This window comes from Lotus japonicus, chromosome 4, assembly GCF_012489685.1.
Source record: "Lotus japonicus ecotype B-129 chromosome 4, LjGifu_v1.2".
Taxonomy (NCBI): domain Eukaryota; kingdom Viridiplantae; phylum Streptophyta; class Magnoliopsida; order Fabales; family Fabaceae; genus Lotus; species Lotus japonicus.
Genome location: NC_080044.1, coordinates 63,658,924 through 63,679,287, shown reverse-complemented (window position 1 = coordinate 63,679,287; position 20,364 = coordinate 63,658,924). Strand labels below are relative to the sequence as shown.

At 36.0% G+C, this 20,364-nt stretch overlaps 2 protein-coding genes and 1 long non-coding RNA gene across 3 annotated transcripts; 2 read left to right on the top strand and 1 right to left on the bottom strand.

Moving 5' to 3' along the window:
* The first annotated feature begins 10,757 nt into the window (after nt 1–10,757).
* Nucleotides 10,758–13,640, top strand: LOC130714568 (G-type lectin S-receptor-like serine/threonine-protein kinase LECRK2). Its single transcript, XM_057564475.1, has one exon. It carries the CDS (start codon nt 10,953–10,955, stop codon nt 13,404–13,406), a length of 2,454 nt encoding a protein of 817 aa, XP_057420458.1. The 5' UTR covers nt 10,758–10,952; the 3' UTR covers nt 13,407–13,640.
* A 1,413-nt stretch (nt 13,641–15,053) lies between these two features.
* On the top strand, nt 15,054–17,880 carry LOC130715333 (G-type lectin S-receptor-like serine/threonine-protein kinase LECRK3). Its single transcript, XM_057565421.1, has one exon. It carries the CDS (start codon nt 15,262–15,264, stop codon nt 17,614–17,616), a length of 2,355 nt encoding a protein of 784 aa, XP_057421404.1. The 5' UTR covers nt 15,054–15,261; the 3' UTR covers nt 17,617–17,880.
* Nucleotides 17,881–18,083: 203 nt separating this feature from the next.
* LOC130715874 (uncharacterized) lies at nt 18,084–19,236 on the bottom strand. The gene is made up of 4 exons (XR_009011802.1): nt 19,117–19,236; nt 18,958–19,023; nt 18,527–18,697; nt 18,084–18,442 (listed from the first exon to the last, which is right to left on the bottom strand). It is a non-coding gene; the product is annotated as an uncharacterized LOC130715874 (long non-coding RNA).
* Between the last annotated feature and the right edge of the window lie 1,128 nt (nt 19,237–20,364).

Here is a 20,364-nt window from a genome sequence, read left to right as displayed (position 1 = left end):
GTGGTGCGCCAAACAACCATGCGCGTGTCTGGTATTCTTTGAGTTCTCTAGAGATCATCCAAATCTCAAGCAAGCGGCTCCACTTGACACTCATATAGGTGATTCCATCAAAGTATATGCCGCACTTCATATACCATCCATAAGGGCTTTGGAAATCATTAAAAGCTTTAGAGCTCATTCTCTCTAAATGCAGCACAACACTTACACCCTAGGAATGGACTATACAATAAAATTTATTTAGTGCTGTCAAATCAATATGAATAACTTGTTATTCACATATGAACATTCTTAATGGGATCTCTAATCACAAAGGTTGGGTTACCATTATTTATTGATTTCAATTTGCTCAAGTCCCATTCCCCTTGATGTATCAATGATTAACTTTCTACCCAAGGGCTTAGTCAGAGGGTCGGCCAAATTTACCTATGATTTTACATAATCTATGGAGATAACTCCATCTCTCAGTAGCTGTTTTACCACATTGTGTCTTAATCGAACATGTCGACTCTTTCCATTATAAGTTTTGTTTTTAGCAATAGCAAATGCAAATTGGTTATCACAATGCATCGACACAGATGGTGTGGGTTTCATTCCTAAAGGAATATTAGCTAGTAAAATTTTCAACCACTCGGCTTCACTACCAGCCAACTCTAGAGCTACAAACTTTGATTCCGTAGTGTATCTAGCAATAATAGATTGCTTTGCTGATTTCCAAGCAATCACACTATCACTAGTGGATTTTGTTTCGTCGGAATCTGAGATCCAATTAGCAACACTGAATCCTTCGAGTACGGCGGGAAATCCACTATATTTGATACCATAATTCATGGTACCACTCAAGTATTTCATTACTTTGGCAAGTGCTTCCCAATGATCCTTATTGGGGGCTATGAGTATATCTGCTCAATTTGCTAACAACATATGTTATATCTGGCCGAGAAAAGTTCATCAGGTGTAGCAAGCTTCCAATAATTTGAGCATATTTTGATTGAGAAACAATGTCTCCTTTATTTTTCGTCTGTTGAGTATTAGAATCATAAGGGGTACTCCGGGTTTAACATCATAATAACCAAACTTCCTAAGAAGTTTTTTCACATAGTGTTCTTGGGATAGTATGATACTATCTCCCTTCCTTATGATTTTAACACCCAATATAACACTTGCTTCACCCATGTCCTTCGTGTCAAATTTTGACGAGAGGAAATTTTTGGTCTTAACTACAATTTCAATGCAAGTACCAAAAATAAGCATATCATCTACATACAAAGAAATAATGACACATTCACCATTTAAGAATTTGGCGTATACACATTTATCAACATCAAAGGAATAAAAACCATTGCGTAAAGTCTGGTCAAATTTTTCATGTCATTGTTTAGGTGTTTGTTTTAAACCATACAAAAATTAGAGAAGTTTGCAAACTTTATTTTCTTGTCCCTTAAGAAAATTCACCGTTTTCCACTACGTTGAGCCCATGAGGCCCAATCTCATGCGCGCGAGCCCAAGTCCTTTGCTATACTCTTTACCATTACAATGCAAGCTAGATATATAAACATTTGAAAGGTTGGTGAGCTAGGAAATGTGAGACTTGAAGCTTTTGAATTATCATGATTTTTTCCAACATGGTCGTTGTTAGTTCATCCTTCACCGCACTGTTATTTCATTTTCCATGGTGTGACCCTTGCCCCCCTCCCCTACTTCCTCTCCTTATTCTAGGAATCCCATCTATTTTACCTACAAATTTTACTTCTGAAAGATGAAAACAGGAAGGTTTCAAAGAAAGTGGAAGAAATGGTCAAAAGTAGTGTGCATTGACTTAAGGGTATTTTTGTAAGAATATTTTTTAGGATGTAGAGATAGTAAGTTGGGGACGTGCAAAGAAGTAATCCGCATAATTGATTGCATGTTTCAATATTAGGAATGGGCTGTTTTGCTTAAAAAATAATAGCTCAACATCACTACTTTTTTCATTCCAAATTATAATTTATTTGAGTTTCATGTTTTGCACATCCATTTCAAGAAAAAACATTTGTTTTGCACATCACTGTTTTACTGGGCTAAAGGCCCAAAATGGGTTTGGCTAGACAAAACAAGGAGCCGGATTGCAATCTATAGATAGGACTGGGGAAAAACATGTTATTATAATATAACATAAAATCGTTATTGTGACCCTTATTTAACAACTTAATTTTTTGGAATAATTAATTACTTGACAACAACAACAAAAAAACCCCAACAAATTGGCATAATTAGAGGTGTAATCGGATCGGATTTGTTCAAATTTAGGGTGTTTAAATATCTGAACCAATCAAACATGTTCGGTTTGGATTGGTTCGGATTTCATGATTTTTACTTTTAAATCCGAACCAAACCAACCCGATCTCAATCGGATTGGTTCGGTTCGATGGTTGGATTTGAAATAAAAAAATATTATTTAAAAATATGCACGAAAATTATTCTAAAAACGTAAAAAATTGTAAAAAAAATATAGAAAAATTCAACACTTTTCAAGAACATAACATTTAATAATGACATAATTCATATAATCAAATAAAACTAACATACCTAATACAAATATAAATATGTAATGAGCTGAAAGTGTTTGAGCTTAATGCAAAACAATTCTCAATTGATTGGATTGGTTCGGATTGATCGATTTTTCAATCCCCCAATCTGATACCTGAACCGATCGTGATCAAATTCAGTAAAAAAAAAATCCGAATCAAACCACTGATCAAATCCAACCCACCATAATGTGTTCGGTTCGGATGGGTTTGATCCGATTCGCGAATCGGACCATACCCTCGGATCATACCCGCTTACATCCCTACGCACAATGCATCTTAAATAAGCAAAATAATTTATTTTAGTAATATATAGGCCCTGTTTGGAAACACAGCTTAATTAAGAACTTATGGACATAAGCGCTTATGTCATAAGCGCTTATTCATAAGCTATTTTAAAATATTTATTGAAATAAATTGAAAATAAGCTATATATAAGCATAAGCTCTTTTTCATAAGCTGTTCTCAATAGCTTATGAAAATAAGCTCAAAACAGCTTATGGTAGGTCATAAGCTATTTGCATAAGCTCTCCCAAACAATGACATAAGAGCTTATACTATCAGATAAGCTTAAATAAATTCTTCCAAACGGGGCCATAGTCTCATTTGTGTCCTAAAATTAGAAATTTGTCGCAAGTCATGACTCGGACTCTCGGAGATTAGTCCTAAGTTAATATAACAACTAAAATATCACATGTAAACAAGGCAATGCATGATGACAAGTTTTGCAACGCAACGTTTATGAATTGATGTATACAGTATAAAACTTTTACGATCTTAATATATACTATGGTACATTATCAAAATATTTGATAAATTCTTCTCAAGAGAGTTAGCTTTTTATGATTAAAGATTAGATTAGGTTATAGAGTAGTATATTTAGACTTAGTGCATGTAATATAGATGCATATAAATATGAATACAAAGTTTATGAATATATAACCCAATCATTTCCATGATTGTGCGCATAGATGATAGACTTAACATTGAATTGAATGTATATCAATTTTATCGGTGGTAAATTACTTTTTGGGTATTCCAAGTCGGTAACTGACATTAATCTCTCGAAACTCGGAGATCACATTAAATAAATAGACATCTTCTAACATATGTTTCTCTATATGCACCGCTCAGGAGTGAAGATCAACACTGTGAGCTGAAGTAAAAAAAAGTTCAATTTTTCTTGCAAATTAGAAAGAAACAAAGAAACCCATCAACATTTTCTTCTCTTATAGAGTGGGTTTCTCGTGCAGGTTTGGTTCTTAGATATTGTGTTTTTGCGAATTCTGGTCGGCGGCCGGAGTCGAAGGAAGGCACTGGGAGAAGAGGGTGGCAGTCTGGCAGAGGTGCTGGAAGAGAGGAGGGAGACGACCTCCCAGTAACACAGTAGAGGGGCTTTGTAGTCAAATACAAATAAAATTGTAAAAAATTAAAAATACCAATTAATTGATACACCCGGTTTCCAATTGCCCACCTTGACAACTGGCGTGATCTCATTAATTGGCTTTAACATGTATTGCATGAGTGCAACTGTGCAAGACCTACCCACTGCGGCACCTTAGACCATATGCAATGGTGAGTTGAGAGAGATGTTGAGAGTTGTTGAGGGTTTGTAGTGGTTGTTGAGGGTTTGTTGATGATGAGGTGGAGGAGTGAGATGTTGAGAGTGTTCAACAAAGTTGAGAGGGGTGCTAGGTGCCACGTGGCGACTTCTGATTCGTCCATCGGATTTTTTGTTTTTAAAAATTTTAAATTGAATTATCTTGTTGAAAAAAAAATTGAAATTTTTTTTAACCAAAATTCATAACTTTTTTTCTTCTATAAATAGAGACTTGGTTTGTTTGATTTGGACACAGAAAAAAAAAAACAAATTTTTCACCATCTTATTATCTCTCTCATCATCTTATTATCTTTCCTCTATAAATTATTGTGTGCTTAGTTTTGTTGTCTTCCATTTTTAAGTTAAGGAAATAAAATAAATTATTGTTTATATTTAAAAAAAAATTAAATTGTTAAGTGTTTATTGTTTTAATTTAATTTAAAACAATAATTGTAATTTTATGTAAATAATAAAAACAAAAATATAAAATTAAATAAAAATATGAAATAAAAAAGTGGTGGGGTAGGGTGAGTGGTGAAATAGGGTGTTGAATGAAAACCATTGAAGTGAGTAATTGTTGAGAGAGTATTGAATTGGAGAGAGAAGATGATGTGGAGTGTTAGGAAGAGAAAAAATGATGTTAAGAGTGTGTAATTTAAACAAACCATCGTAAATTGTCTTAGACAACACCGGAATGGACAAATTAAATAACATGTGCCTGTCTGATGTTAAAGGAATCCACGAGTACGTAAATTTTACAAATTTATTGACTATAGATATACTCTCCGATCACTATTATAAGCAAAAGTTAGTTTTTTAAATTCATTCAATAAACGATGTATGTTGTCATTAAAATGACCACATATACCATTTATTGAATGAATCTAATAGCAAACTTTTACTTATAATAATGATCGGAGGGTGTATATCTTAAGGCCTAGTATGTATAACACAGTCCAACCAATCCTGCAGTACCACACGGTTGATCTGCAGAAGAAAATCTACTTGATTTTTGTTTTTGCACATTAACCAATCAACACGACATGCATGTGGACTCCTTGTTATGGAATCATCGTGGAAATTCAGAAACTAGGGAGACTTGACTTGAGGCAATGCATCCATGATGCCGGTCAATGTAGAATTATTGAGCAGTCCTCGCAATGAAATGAGAATGAGAAATATTAAATGATGCATCATTTTCTTTGTGACAGTAGTTTCCAAATCCCACGATAACTTTCACTCAAATTAGGTTCTTAATGTTTTTCACGCTAAGAAATGAGAATGAGAAATATTAAATGTGATGTAATAAGAATGGAAAATGAGATGAAATGAAAATTGAGATGTGTATGAATTAAAATCAACTCGAATTTCTACCCATCCCTGCACTGCACTACACGGTTTATGCGGAGGAAAACCTACTTGATTTTTGTTTTTCTATGCTGGACATTAACCAATCAAGACGGCATGTGGACCACTTGTTATGGCATCATCTGTGGAAATTCAGAATGTACGAAGACTTGAAGCAATTAATGTATGCATGAGAGTCACTCAAATGTAGAATAATTGAGCAGTCCCCACTCCCCACAATAAAGTTTGGCCCCTAGCTGTGTTTCTGCTTAGCTTTGGCTAGTTTTTTTTATAAGCTAAATGAAATATATTGAAATGAAGTATAAGATGTATTTTAACCTAATATAAGAGTGAAAAGAGTACAAAAAATTGTCATATTTTCTTGGTGACACTATAAAATGGATCGGACAGATAGTAACTCTCGGACGCCCACACGTCAATCACACGAACAAGCGGCTATATAGAGTTAATGCATTGGAGTTTTATCTGTCCTTTTTGTCATTTAATATAAAATTTCCCTTTTGTTGATCAACTTCTAGCTTTATTTTAGTGCTTTCGCTTTCTTTTATGCAATTTTATCTTAAGTTTTCCTCTTATTTTCTCTACAATTCAGTTTTAGCACTCTCTTTCGAAAAACAAGTCTTGATTCATCGAAGCCTTGATAACCTTAGTTATCACCTGATAAATTGGCCTTTGTTTACTATAACCCTTAACGAAACTTGAATCTAGGTATATCAAAATCTTGATTCTCCAAATTACTACCGGATAATTTGAGAGTTTTGGAGTCTAAATGTTTTTGAAAACTAGGGTTCAAGGTTCACCAGAGCATATGAACTCATTAGGTTATCATCGGATATCTCGACAACTTTTCTAATTTGTTTTCGACCTTACCGTTACATTTCGAACTAAAATCTAACCTCGACGCAGCAAAATAACTAATATGCCATCAAATAAAAAGAGGCCATGCCCTAGGACCTGATCAAGTTCAAGATTGTTCTTTAAATCCATTTGTTTGTCGAGGTGAAATTTCCCGCATAAACGAGTGGTAAATTACTTTGTTCAATGAAAACATCCTTTAGGTAGCGTTTGGTAGACATGTGGGAAAGTATTAAAATTTGGGGGTCTAACTCCACCAAAATGTTAGCTAAAAATTGAAGGTTGCTCTACCTTTACAAACACTTGTTTGATCATATCTCTAGCCAAGTGAGACTTCTAACACACCCCCTCACACTCAAACTAGACATCTGAAGCGTGGAATTAAAATCAATGGGTGACCCACAAATATGGATCTAGGATATGCTTGGATACCATATTAGAATTTGAGAGCTTAACTCAACTCAAAAGTTAGCTCAAGAGTTGAGGGTTGTTACGTTCTACCTTTATAAATACTTGTTTAATTTGGTCATATCTCTAGCTAATGTGAGACTTTTAATAGAAAAAAGCGAAACGAGACATACGGGTTATATTATGTTTGGCAGAGACTATTTGGACCATCCCTCTTTACTATCCACACCATCCCCTTTTTTTATAATTCCAAAAATACCCCCCACATAGAAATCAAACAAAGCAGTAAAAAAAAATACTCTCACAATCTCACCTTCTTCTTCCTTCTTCCTCTTCCACTCTCACCTTCCCCCATCCCTATTTCATCTTCTAAATCAATATATCACACACCTTGAAGCTCCAAATCAGTGTAGAAGATAAGTGGGTGAGATCAAGAGAAGATTAGAAGCTCAAAATATGTGAGATTTTGGGATTTTTACGGGTTTTTCGCGTAAATCTGGGTTGAATATGTGGGTTCTGGTTCGTTCCGCCACTTAAAATGCGGACGTTTAATTGCTACCGCTATTTTAGTAGCGGTAACTTCCGCTATCTTAGTAGCGGTAACTACCGCTATCTTAGTAGCGGTAACTACCGCAATTAAAATAGCTGTAACGTCCGCTATCAAGGTAGCTGTAACTTCCGCTATTAAGATAGCAGTTACAGCTATCTTGATAGCGGAAGTTACAGCTATCTTGATAGCGGAAGTTACTGCTATCTTGACTGCGGTAGTTACCGCTATCTTGATTGCGGAAGGTTTTGAATTTAACAGACGTCGATTTCCCTTATGTTTTGTCTAATGCTCACGTTTGTTGTGTCCGCTATCTTGATAGCGGAAGTTACAGCTATCTTGATAGCGGAAGTTACCGCTATCTTGACTGCGGTAGTTACCGCTATCTTGATTGCGGAAGGTTTTGAATTTAACAGACGTCGATTTCCCTTATGTTGGGATTAGGGTTTTTTTTTAATTGGAGCAGTTATTTTTTAAAATATTTGGGGGTATAAATGTATTTTTGCACTTAAGGGGATAGTGTGTATAATAAAGAGGGATGGTCCAAATAGTCTCTACCATTATGTTTTTGTCATGTTTTTAAAATGAAACAAAACAATATATAATATTCCCGTAACAAAATACTTTAATTTTGTAGAAAATGACAACGGAAGAAAACATAACAAAACAAAACACTCTCTTAAAATACAAAACTACCCGTACGTCTTCTCCCAATTCACTCTACTTTTCTTAATAAGAGTTGTCTCTCCCATCATACACACGAGTCCAATTAACATCAATTCATATCACTTCTTTCTCGCGGTATAGCTATCGCCTATCTGCACAATGCAACATACCTGAAGAACGGAAATTGCATATCTGGTTGTTTCTCGAAACGAAAACATGAAAGTTACAAAATTCATGTTTGAACTAAATGGGTTGTCTTAATGACCCTAGGTAAAAATTGGGTTAAATAACCCTTGATGAGATGTCCCAATAATACTATAACATGTGTTTTTAAAAATTTCAACTCATTTCATTATTATTTTTATTTTACATTTTCATAATATTCATTTTATTAAATAATTTATTTGCACAATAAACCAATCAATTAAGATAATAACACAAAACTCCTTTCCCCCCCAAAAAAAATTAAAAAACCCTAATTCCCAATTTCTTCCATGCTTTCTGGGTCTGCCGGTCGAGTCTGGTGTGTTTGCACTTCTCTTTTATGGATTCAAAACGTGCACAGCAAGTCCCATATGTAGAAAACAAGCAAACTCTCATTGTCAATTGTGTTTTCATTCAAATTACAGTAAAAAAAATCGTCTTTGCACCGTATTTCATTATCTTTGCGTGAATATTTTCAAATAGTATAGGCTTTTGATGTTATACCAATAAATCCCTAATCACCCCCTTAAGAAATGTGTGCTAGATTTTCTATACCAAGAGTAAAAACGACTACACAAGAAATGGCAAGACCAAAATATCATCACCAGAGAAAGATATATGTGCAGTTGGGGATTTTCCGATCCATTTGAAAATGGCATTACGAATGGGGATTAGGTTTGTCACTTTTGTTTTTTTAAAAGGAGTAATGTATTATTTTCTTAATTAATTGGTTTATTGTGCAAATAGATTATTTAATATAATGAATATTATGAAAATATAAAATAAAAATAATAATGAAATGAGTTGGAATTTATTAAAACACATGTTACAATATTATTGGAACACCTCATTATGGGTGCTTTAACCCAACTTTTAGCTTGGGTCATTTAGACAACCCGAACTTCATAATTAATTATCATAATTTTTTTTAAAATGATAAGTTTATTTATAAAGTTATTTTTTTGGTACATCGAAAAGATAAATTGCACCCGTCATGGATCAATCCCTGAACCTCCCCTTACCCAACCCATATGTCCTCCCAGCTCTTACCACTTGAGCTATCCTACGAGCACTCTTTATAAAGTTATTGATAATATTTTATTATAACTTAATAATAACATAAAAAATTTAAATGTTTATAAGATAATATATATGAAAAATTATAATATTCAATATATATATATTTTTTTGATAAATATTATTCAATATATTTTTAATGATTAATTAAACATTTACCATGATAAGTGTATATATCATATATGTGATTATTATTATGGTCATGTTTTGTCTATTTACTAAATATAATTTACATAACATTTTTGTCTCGTTCAATCCTATGTCCTATTTTGTCATGTCTTGTTCCGCTATGTTCGGTTTTCAAACGCTACTAGCCATTTGATGCATGACATGATGCATCACAATTCACAAGTACATAATTTTTGAAGGCACTGCATGATTCATTTATTGAGTAAGTAGCGAATACAGGTATGTGTTCACTATAGAGATCTAAGCTTAAGGCACACTATTCACTGATGTTATCACTTATCTGTGTGTTAATACCAAAATTTATATTTATATATATCATGTGCCACCTAGTCGAAATATGGTACTGGCCATGTCGAAATATGGTACTAGTCATGTTGTCGAGATTATATGTTAAGAGTTCAAATGACTTATATTTGTTAAATATTGTGTTAAATGGCCAAGAACTTTACTTTACTTTTATATTATCCAAATGGCAACCAGAAACATCAATGTTTCAAGGCAATTACCATATCCAAAGACATGTGCCATGTACAGGGAAGTTAGATGGGAACTTCACCATTTCAAGCAAGTTGGCGGTTATCAAGTAATGGGGCGTGGCACTACTTTGAGTTGGAAGAATGGAAGCTGCTGTGAGTTATATATTATTTTGTAATCATGCCAAATAAATGGCTGTAGATTATGCAGTTATTTTCTAGTTCATTAGTAACCGTAGGATTAAAATGGTAGTTCCATTTTAAGCTCTATAAATACTAGTTTGTAACTAGGATAAGGGGTTGGATTCCTAAATGACTGCAAAGCTCTAAAAAAGCCTTCAAGCCCACGGTTATGACAAACGGCTTCAACGAGTGTGCAGTAGACGGATTCCTTCCACCATTTACCATTCCAGTAATGAATTTGCTTTGTTCTTATTTGTTTTCTCTTTGATTACCTTTTGATTCCTTGCAATCTTTTTTATCTTCTTTTAAATTTCTACTTGTTTCTACATCTATTGCAATACTCACCGGAGTGTTGTTTCTTTCAAATTGTCACCGGACAATTTCTTCACTTTTTCACTCTTGAAAACGCACATAAATTGCCTGTAAGCCGTCGGATTTGGAAAGCCCATAAAATAGGATCTGATCCTTGAAATAATTAATTTACATGTGATTTTACAAAAATCAGTGTAAACACTGTGAGTGTGTATAATATTACCCAACCAATCCTGCCCCCACCAGTCAACATAGCATATGGTCATGGACCACTTGTTAAGTTGTTATGTACACATCTGTGGAAATTCAGAATCTAGGGAGACTTGAGGCAATGCATGCATAAGAGTCAAGTCAATTGGAGAATAATTGAGTGGTCTCCACAATGAAGTTTGGTCGTCCCTAGCTATCTTTCTGCTTTGCTTTGGCTTGTGATCGATCAAGTTGATATGTTAGAATTGTCATTTTTTTCTTGGTGACACCAGAAAAGTAATTAATTTCTAAATCCCATGGCTTCGACCCCTGTTCTGTTCTTACTGTTGTTAACGCTCTTCACAACAGAAGCCACAGCTGAAAGAAGAACCTCTACCAATAGCACAATCCATCTTATCAATAGAACCATCCCTCTGTGGTCTTCGCTCTCTCCTGAAGGAAAACAAAATTCATGGGCATCAAGTTCCGGCCGGTTTGCTTTTGGCTTTTACCCCAAAGGTAATGGTTTTGCAGTTGGAATATGGCTGTTTAGTTCACCTAACATCACTGTTGTCTGGACTGCTTTTCGCGATACTCCACCCTTCTCCTCTAACTCCTCACTGAGTTTGACTGATAGTGGCCTGGTTCTTCGAACTGGGGAGCAACAGCAGCTTCAAATTGCAAGTCCAGATCCGAATAATCCATATTACAGAGGGAATCAATTTCAACTTACAGTTGCAGTAGCTTCTGCTTCAATGCTTGATTCTGGCAACTTTGTGCTCTATGATAAGAACTTACATGTTATCTGGGAAAGCTTTGCTTACCTAACTGACACCATGTTAGGAGGTCAGAACTTCAGTTCTGGTCTCCTGGTCTCTAGTCTGTCCAAATCAGATCGTTCAAGAGGACGTTTCTATCTCAGAGTGCAATCCGATTTAAGTATTGTTGCTATTGTTGCTTACCCTTTTAACAGCCCAGGACAACTGATAGATTCTTACTGGGCCTATAGGGAAGCCAAACAGCTCATTCTTAATGTTGAAGGTGTTCTTTGCTCACATGACAACCTTGTTGGTTCGTGTTTGTACGATAAGCCTACAAACAAGTCACGGAACACAACTTCAATCTACCGCGCAACACTGGATGTAGATGGGAACTTGAGATTGTATGAGCACCGATTTGAAGGCAATAGTACAAGCTCACATGAGGAAAGTACGCTGTGGCAAGCATTGAATGATACATGTGAAGTCAAGGGGGTTTGTGGGGCGAACAGTTATTGCTCGAGCATGAACGGTAATGCTGTGTGTCACTGCTATCCGGGTTTTGTCCCTTCCAATAGCAGTGATAACATGCCTCTGGACTGCAAACAGACCTATATCAAAGATGATTGTGAAAGCAGTAAAAACCCAATGGTGTTGTATCGTGTTATTCAATGGGAGAATATCTCTTGGGGTGATACAGAGTATTCGATTATACCAATGAAGAAGAAAGCTTGTGAGAAGTCTTGCCAGGAAGACTGTGCTTGCGGGGGAGCAATGTATTATTCGAATGGCAACTGCAAGAAATATAACCTTCCCCTTATATATGGCAAAAGGTTTCAGGATACGTCAAGAGTGGCACTTTTAAAGGTGCCTTCAGGAAATGTCACTAGGCCAACTCCAACTTCAACTTCAAACATCACCTACGTGCCTAATGGCGTTGTTGATAACAAGAGAAGTCTGATATTGACTCTAGCCCTTACTCTCGGATGCATTTCGTTGTTCAGTTTGGTCTTTACAGTCTCCATTTTCTACACTTACAGGCGTCGAGTATATAGGCATACAATATTGTCTGCAAATGAAGATCTGGGATTTACTGAAGAGTGTTCTTTGCGTTCATTTTCTTATAATGAACTTGTGAAATCAACTGGTGGGTTCGCAGAGGAGATAGGCAGAGGATCATTTGGAGCTGTTTATAAAGGCATGATGGGTGGCAGTAGTAATAGAAGGATTGCGGTCAAAAGACTGGAGAGAGTTGCTGATGAAGGGGAGAGGGAATTCCGAGCTGAAATTACTGCTATAGCTCGAACACATCATAGGAATTTGGTTAAGCTTGTTGGTTTTTGTATAGAAGGATCTAAGAAGCTGCTTGTTTACGAATATGTCAGCAACGGGTCTCTTGCAAATCTGCTCTTCAATGATAAGATGCAGGGGATGTCATGGAAAGAGAGGATGAAAATCGCATTGGATGTGGCTAGAGGAGTCCTGTATCTACATGAAGAATGTGAAGTCCGCATTATCCATTGCAATATAAGCCCTCAGAATATACTCATGGATGAAGCATGGACTGCAAAGATCTCTGATTTTGGATTGGCAAGGCTATTAAAGCTGGACTATTCAACAACCAAAAAAAGGGATGAAGGGACAAGCAGGTACTTGGCACCTGAATGGCACAAGGACGCATCAGTATCAATAAAAGTTGACATTTACAGTTTTGGCATGGTACTATTGGAGATTATCTGCCGCAGAAGCGGTATAGAAATGAATGCTTCCTCAGCTGAGGAGATACTTCTTTCCAGGTGGGTATATCAATGCTTTGCAGCTGGGAAATTGAATTTGCTCCTTACACATGATGAAGATGTAGATTGGAAGATAATGGAAAGAATGGTGAAGGTGGGGTTGTGGTGTGTGCAAGACAACCCATCTCTTCGTCCTTCAGTGAAGAATGTCATATTGATGTTGGAAGGATTGAAAGATATTCCAATTCCACCTTCTCCGATCCGCTTGGTTGAGTAGTCACCTTACTTTTCTCTAATCAATTCTGAAATCAGAAGCCACCCACATAAGTTTCTTCTTAAAATTGATTCTAGCTCCATAATCAATTGTATAAGAATTTCCAAATAAATACTAGGACTTGGGACATTGTGTTACTGGTATGATTTGTCTTTACATATATAGTTAGTAAATCTGTAAATGTACTGCTGTGCTGTGGTTTCATTTTTATCTATGAATTGTTGTTCAGGTTGTTCTTGTGGGCTTCTGGTCAATTATATCAAAAGCTACCTTCCTTGCTTGCCGTTCATGGAATGCAAAATTTGTAATAATAAACTCAATATTCTAGTGAAAAAAAAAACTCAATATTCTCTTGGTATGTGAGTATTTCTTTCCGGCTGCGATATAGGAAAAAGTCACGACCATTCCTCTAACATCCCAATGAGAAAGATATGAATAAAAGAAAAGAAAAAATTGAGATATGATGTGTAATTAATAGGAAAAATAAAATAGAAAGAACTGAGTAAAAATAGAATGGAAGAAAAAAGTGAATAAATCAAAACCCGGTGATACAAATCTACTCAAACTATTTCTCTTGGAAATATAATCAACCAAGATTAAAAGAGAATCAATTTTACTACTTTTTCTTTATGGGTAAAGGAAAAAGGGAGAGATGGGTACGGGACCCATATTATAAGTCCACAAACAAAACCATTTTTAAGATACACAAATAAAACAAGTTTAAGTTTGATAGATTCACATTTACTTTCTTTTACCGACCCGTAATTGATTTAAGTGATACATGCTTGATTTTATACTTTACTGGAAGAGTTAGCCCTACCATGATGTGAATGTTATCGGCTCGAATACGATTGTCTCTCATGGAGAATATATGTAAGCACCAAAGAAACATTTACATTCTCTTTTATTTATTTCCACTAACTTTATCTTATCAACTCTCTTTCATTTTCATATCACATAACTTACTCTATATCTCACTTCTCTTCATATCTTTTATTTTTATATCACATCACATATTAAATTTCCCACTTTCCATTTTCACCTCTCACTATAATGGAGATGAAATGAGATGTGAGTGGATTATTTCCTCGTATAAAAGAGAGGTTATCTAAATGACCCATGAGAAAGTTTGGATTAAATAACTCATCATTCAATCACATTGAAGATAAGTGAGTTGAAATTTCTATATTTTATTTATTAATTTATGTCCAACTCAATTATCTCCAATGTGATTGGATGATGAGTTATTTAACCCAAACTTTCTCATGGGTCATTTAGATAACTCCCAAACAAAAAGTCTTTAATACAATCAATTTTCTTCTATCTCTTTTCTATCGCATCATATCATTTATCAACATTCATCACATTTCTCTATTTTTTTTTTCTTTTTTACGGATGACATTGATTCTTGTCTTCCCCAAAATAATCCATCATAAAAGTAAAACCTATTCAATGAGTATGAGGTTATACACCAACAAATACCAGAAAAAAATGTGATAGAGTAACGTGAGAAAGAAGTTGTATGACCAAGACTCACCGTCAAAGTCTTGCATTGCTAAAATCCGAAAGTGCCAGTCTATTTGATACATTGACCAAGAAAAGCAAGTCGCCCCCTCCCTCTACATTCACAACTACTAGTATTTTTTTTTCCATTTCATTTCCATTCAATTATATCTTTAAATTTGCTCTCTTCTATTTCTATATCTCTTTAGGGTGGAAGTATAATTGAGTGGTGAAGTTTATTTTCTTTTTCCTTTCCATTAATTTAAAAACCATGCGAGGCAACTGACAGAGTTAGCAAACACCAACTCTGTTTCTCTTTCTATTTTGGTTCATCAAGGCCAAACAGTTCAGTTTTATGGACGCTATTGCTGTAACTATTGCCTTCCTGCTGTTGATGTCCTTATCACCAGCAGGGACAAGAGCTGATACACAACCACCAAAGCAGAAAGTAGCACTCAACACCTCACTTTTCCCCAATGGTTTGCCGTGGCTTTCCCCTTCCGGCCACTTTGCATTTGGCTTTTATCAGCAAGGCAGTGTCTTTTTCGTTGGAATTTGGTTAGTAGGTGTGACGAGCAAGACGGTGGTATGGACTGCAAATCAAAATGATCCTCCAGTCACCTCAAATGCAAATCTAACTCTTACAGTTGGTGGTAAGCTAATACTAACAGAGAAAGGACAAGTTAAGCTTATTGCTAAATATAATGGAACAGCTTCCTTTGCCTCCATGCTTGATACTGGGAACTTTGTACTATACAACAATAACTCCGACATCATATGGCAGAGTTTTGATCACCCAACTGATACTATGCTGGGGGGTCAATCTCTGTCTTTTGGAGGACATCTGTTCTCTAGTTCATCAGGGACTAACCCCTCAACTGGAAGATTTTGTCTCGATATGCAGGGTGATGGAAATCTTGTTCTGTATCCAACAAACGCACCAATGGATGTTTACTGGGCCTCTGGTACTAATACTGGTACGCATCATTTTTACATTAACAGCACAGGTTTACTGCAGATCAGGAATAACATTGGTTCGTACTCTAAAGATCTTTCCAAGCCTGATGGTTCGGCTAATGGGAGCAAGACCATTTATCGTGCAACCCTCGATTTTGATGGGGTTTTACGGCTGTATGCTCATGTTAACAATGACCATGGCAAAGCAATAGCATGGAAGCCAGATGGAGGTACATGTGAAGTAAGTGATTTTTGTGGCTTCAACAGCTACTGCACATTCAATGGCCGCGACCAACCAGTTTGCAATTGTCTTGAGGGTTTTGAATTCAAAGATGCAAATGAAGAGACTCTTGGCTGCAAAAGGAACTCATCAAAAGCTGAGTGTACAAGTGACAAAGACAGTTCATCCCATTATAACATGGCCTTGATGAACAATATTGAATGGGCGGATCGTCCTTATTTCGAGTCTGATATGTCACATGAAGAAGAATGCTCCTCTGCTTGTTTGGCTGATTGCAACTGTTGGGCTGCACTGTATCAGAAAAATAGATGCAAGAAACATGGGCTGCCTTTGAGATATGTCAAAAGGAGAGGGCTAGCTGAATCTGACCCACCCACGGTATTCTTAAAAGTGGGACACAACAGCCTCAAAATCCAAAAACCTATACCACCACCACCACCTCCAATCAAGAGTACAAGTAACAAAGCAGTGGTTCATATTATTATTGTTATATCTGTATTTACTTTGTTTTTATGTTCAATGATTGCAATCTCCAGCCATTACATGTACAAGATTCGAGTATTAACCTACAAAAGGCTCTCAGAGACTTGGAACTTGGGTCTGAATGAAGAGGTGGCTCTGAGAAGGTTTTCATACAATGAGCTTAAAAGAGCAACAAATCATTTCAGGAAAGAGTTGGGTAAGGGCGCTTTTGGAGCAGTTTACAAGGGGGCCTTGTCCAAAGGTAGGAGACTGATTGCGGTGAAGAGGCTAGAGAAGTTAGTGGAAGAAGGAGAAAGGGAGTTTCAAGCAGAGGTGCGGGCCATCGGAAAAACCCACCACAGGAACCTGGTTCGGTTGCTGGGATTTTGTGCTGAAGGTTCCAAAAGGCTTCTGGTTTATGAATACATGAGCAAAGGTTCCCTTGGGCAGCTTATCTTTGGTGATCTACGGCGTCCAGATTGGGAGGAGAGAGTAAGAATAGCACTGAACATTGCAAGAGGGATCCTCTATCTCCATGAAGGATGTGAGGCACCAATCATTCATTGTGACCTCAAGCCTGAAAACATTTTGATGGATGAGTTTTGGACTGCCAAGATATCTGATTTTGGGCTTGCAAAACTTCTAATGCCAGATCAAACCAGAACCTTCACAGGGGCTAGAGGGACAAGAGGGTACATGGCCCCAGAATGGAACAAGAACACCCCAATATCAGTTAAGGCAGATGTTTATAGCTATGGAATTGTGCTGTTGGAAACTTTATGCTGCAGAAGAAACATCAAAGTTAATGTCTCCGAACCTGAGGCGACTCTTCTCTCTGCTTGGGCCTATAAGTGCTTCGTGGCCAAGGAGTTAAATAAGCTTGTTCCTTCAGAAGTCATAGATGAAAATGTCCTGGAAAATATGATTAAGGTGGCACTTTGGTGTATCCAAGATGAACCTGTTCTCCGGCCAGCAATGAAGAGTGTGGTGTTGATGTTAGAAGGGGTTACCGACATAGCAATTCCTCCTTGTCCAAATTCAAATCGGTGAAGAAAATACTGCAGCGTTCATGTGGTTCTCAGTTTTTGTTATTTTCTGTCACGTATTTTTATTTCCGTTCAGTTCCTGAGCTTGTCTCTTAGACCTTAGTTGAGATGAGACACATTAAGGTAGCAAGCCAAAAGCTAATGTAGTTTTTTCCTATGTTAATTCATGTTTTAGCAGCCGGTAGTATTCTCTTAAAGTTATCAATTTGAATGAATAATCCACAAATATGCACCGATTAAAAGGAAGGGTGAATAATAGTTTTTGTTCTCTAAACCTATCAATACTATATTATAATTATAGGTCATTCTTCACCTCAAGTTCCTCAAAACAGCATGTGAATCATAAAAGCGACGATAAGACAAGGATAAAACATGTGACTTGGTGCAGTAGACATAATTGAAAATCCTATTGATTGGCAACTTGAAATGTTAATCTAAATACAGCAACAAGTTACTTAAAGAAGGTTCACATCCAAAGCTCATGGATGGAAATCTCCTCTAGAACAAATGCAAAGAAAGAAATAAAACCAATAGTAGCTCAGGTTCAAAAATAATTCCAGTTCACTATATAAAGGCTGAAAATTTATCCATAAAGATGTATAAGTCATAATAGATAAGCAATCTTGCATACCTTAATCATGTACAACTGGACAAGTCAATATGCAACTTGAATGCTGTCAAAAGTGAGAATGCAGAAGTTATAGCCCAAACAACATCCTCAATAGCCTGAGCTGATTTCTTGCCCACATCCGCATTATAGAAACAATCTCTTCTCTTAGCATCAAGAATTGATTAAAGTGGATGCATTCCCTGCTATCCAAAGGCAATATCTGCATACAATAGTCAATAATAACCAGAGTTTCGAATCAACTTGGAATAAACTTGACAAACTTACCATCAGATAAGTAGTCTACCTATGGATTATGAATTACGGTGTTTTAGATGTAGACTTATTTTCTGCAAGATATAAATTATTGCTATAAGCCACAATGAACTATGTGCAGAAGGGCATTGAAGGCCTCCAGAAGATTCCAAGCTCATGGAATTTGTAGCTCTTTATTGGCCTCCGAACTGGAACCTGATAACTGAAAAGTCAGAATGCAGATTAGGTGTGAAAACTAGATTTCTGGCAAAGCATGTATCAGAATCATTACTATTATCAAATGAATGACAACATCCATAGAACTTAAATAAAAAATAAAACAATGCCACAACGCCCCAAACAGAAATATGAATTCTCTCATTCATTGATTTCAATCCATCATTTCATTGAAAAAAAATTAACAATATCTTCCTATATAATATGAATCTGAAAAAAAATTAAAATAAATATATGAGTACTCACAAATACAAACAATCACAGACAAATGTATGCTACTCAGACGGATCCTCTCACAATTAGGCTTTGAATCTAAATCAATCGAAAAAAAAGGAAAATATTCAGTCACTGTACTCAGAATGTGGAGATGAAACCCTGGAAATTGAAGAAGAAATTATCCAAAACCTGGCTAGCGACTGTGAAGAGCTTCTGAAGAGAGACCGAAAACGTGAAGCAGAAGCTTCGGCGCGCGAATGAGAACTTTTGACTTTGAGGGAAACTGTGAAGGTGAGGCTGTGCGAGAGAGAATTAAGTTAGGGCGCCAAATGGGATTTTGGACTTCTATTAATATTTTTGAGTTTAAATACTTTCGAGCTCCCTGAAATTGTTTCCCGTACGAAAATAAGTCTCTGAAAAAATAATTCTGATTCTAAATCCCTGAAAAATTTTTTAATCAAAATAAGTCCCTACTCGTGAACACTGACAGATGGTGGAATGTATAAAATTTGGGAAACCTAACTCAATCCGGTTTCCACTTAGAGAATTTAGGATAGATTCTGATAATTCAACTTAAAAAAGCTTAGGAGTCGAAGATTTCATTTTCATACCTAAGGGTTATCTTAGTCATATCTCTAATTAATGTGAGACTTCTGAAGAGAATTGATAAAACTTATTGTGATAAACTAGAAGAGGGTAAACCGCATATTTAGAGTTTGGTCGATGTAAATTCATCCTTCACCGCACCGTTATTTCATTTTCGATGGTGTGACCCTTGCACCCCCTCTCCTTATTTAAGGAATCCCATCTATTTTACTCACAAATTTTACTTTGAAAGATGAAAACAGAGAGTGGAAGAAATTGTCAAAAGGGGTGTGCATTGACTTGAAGGTATTTTTGTAAGAAACTTTTTTAAGATGTGGAGAAAGTAAGTTGGGGATGTGCAAGAAGTAATCTCCATAACTGATTGCATGTTTTAATATTAGGATTGGGCCGTTTTGCTTTTTAAAATAATAGCCCAAAATCACAACTTTTTTCTAGCAAATTGAGTTCCATGTTATGCACATGAGCAGTTCTACTGGGCCCAAGGCCCAAAATTAGAGTTTGGCTAGACAAAACAAGGGCCTGGATTACACTCTACAGATCGGACAGAGAAAAAACCGAACAAACATGCAAAATGCATCTTAAATAAGCAAAATAAAAATATTGTATTTCCTCTTGAAATGGCTCTTAATCTTTCTCTCGTAAGGTTGCTGCACTGGGGTCCTATATTGTATATTGTTACTTAAATAATATACAAGTAGCGTTGGTGTTTATTGGCAGAGCTATCCTGGATGTTGGTGTTGTGGACTGGCACAAAATTAGTGTTTCTTGCTGGGACTCCTTTTAAAGCCTTACTTCCTTGGAGTTTTTCATTTTCTGTAATATTTAGCTGTA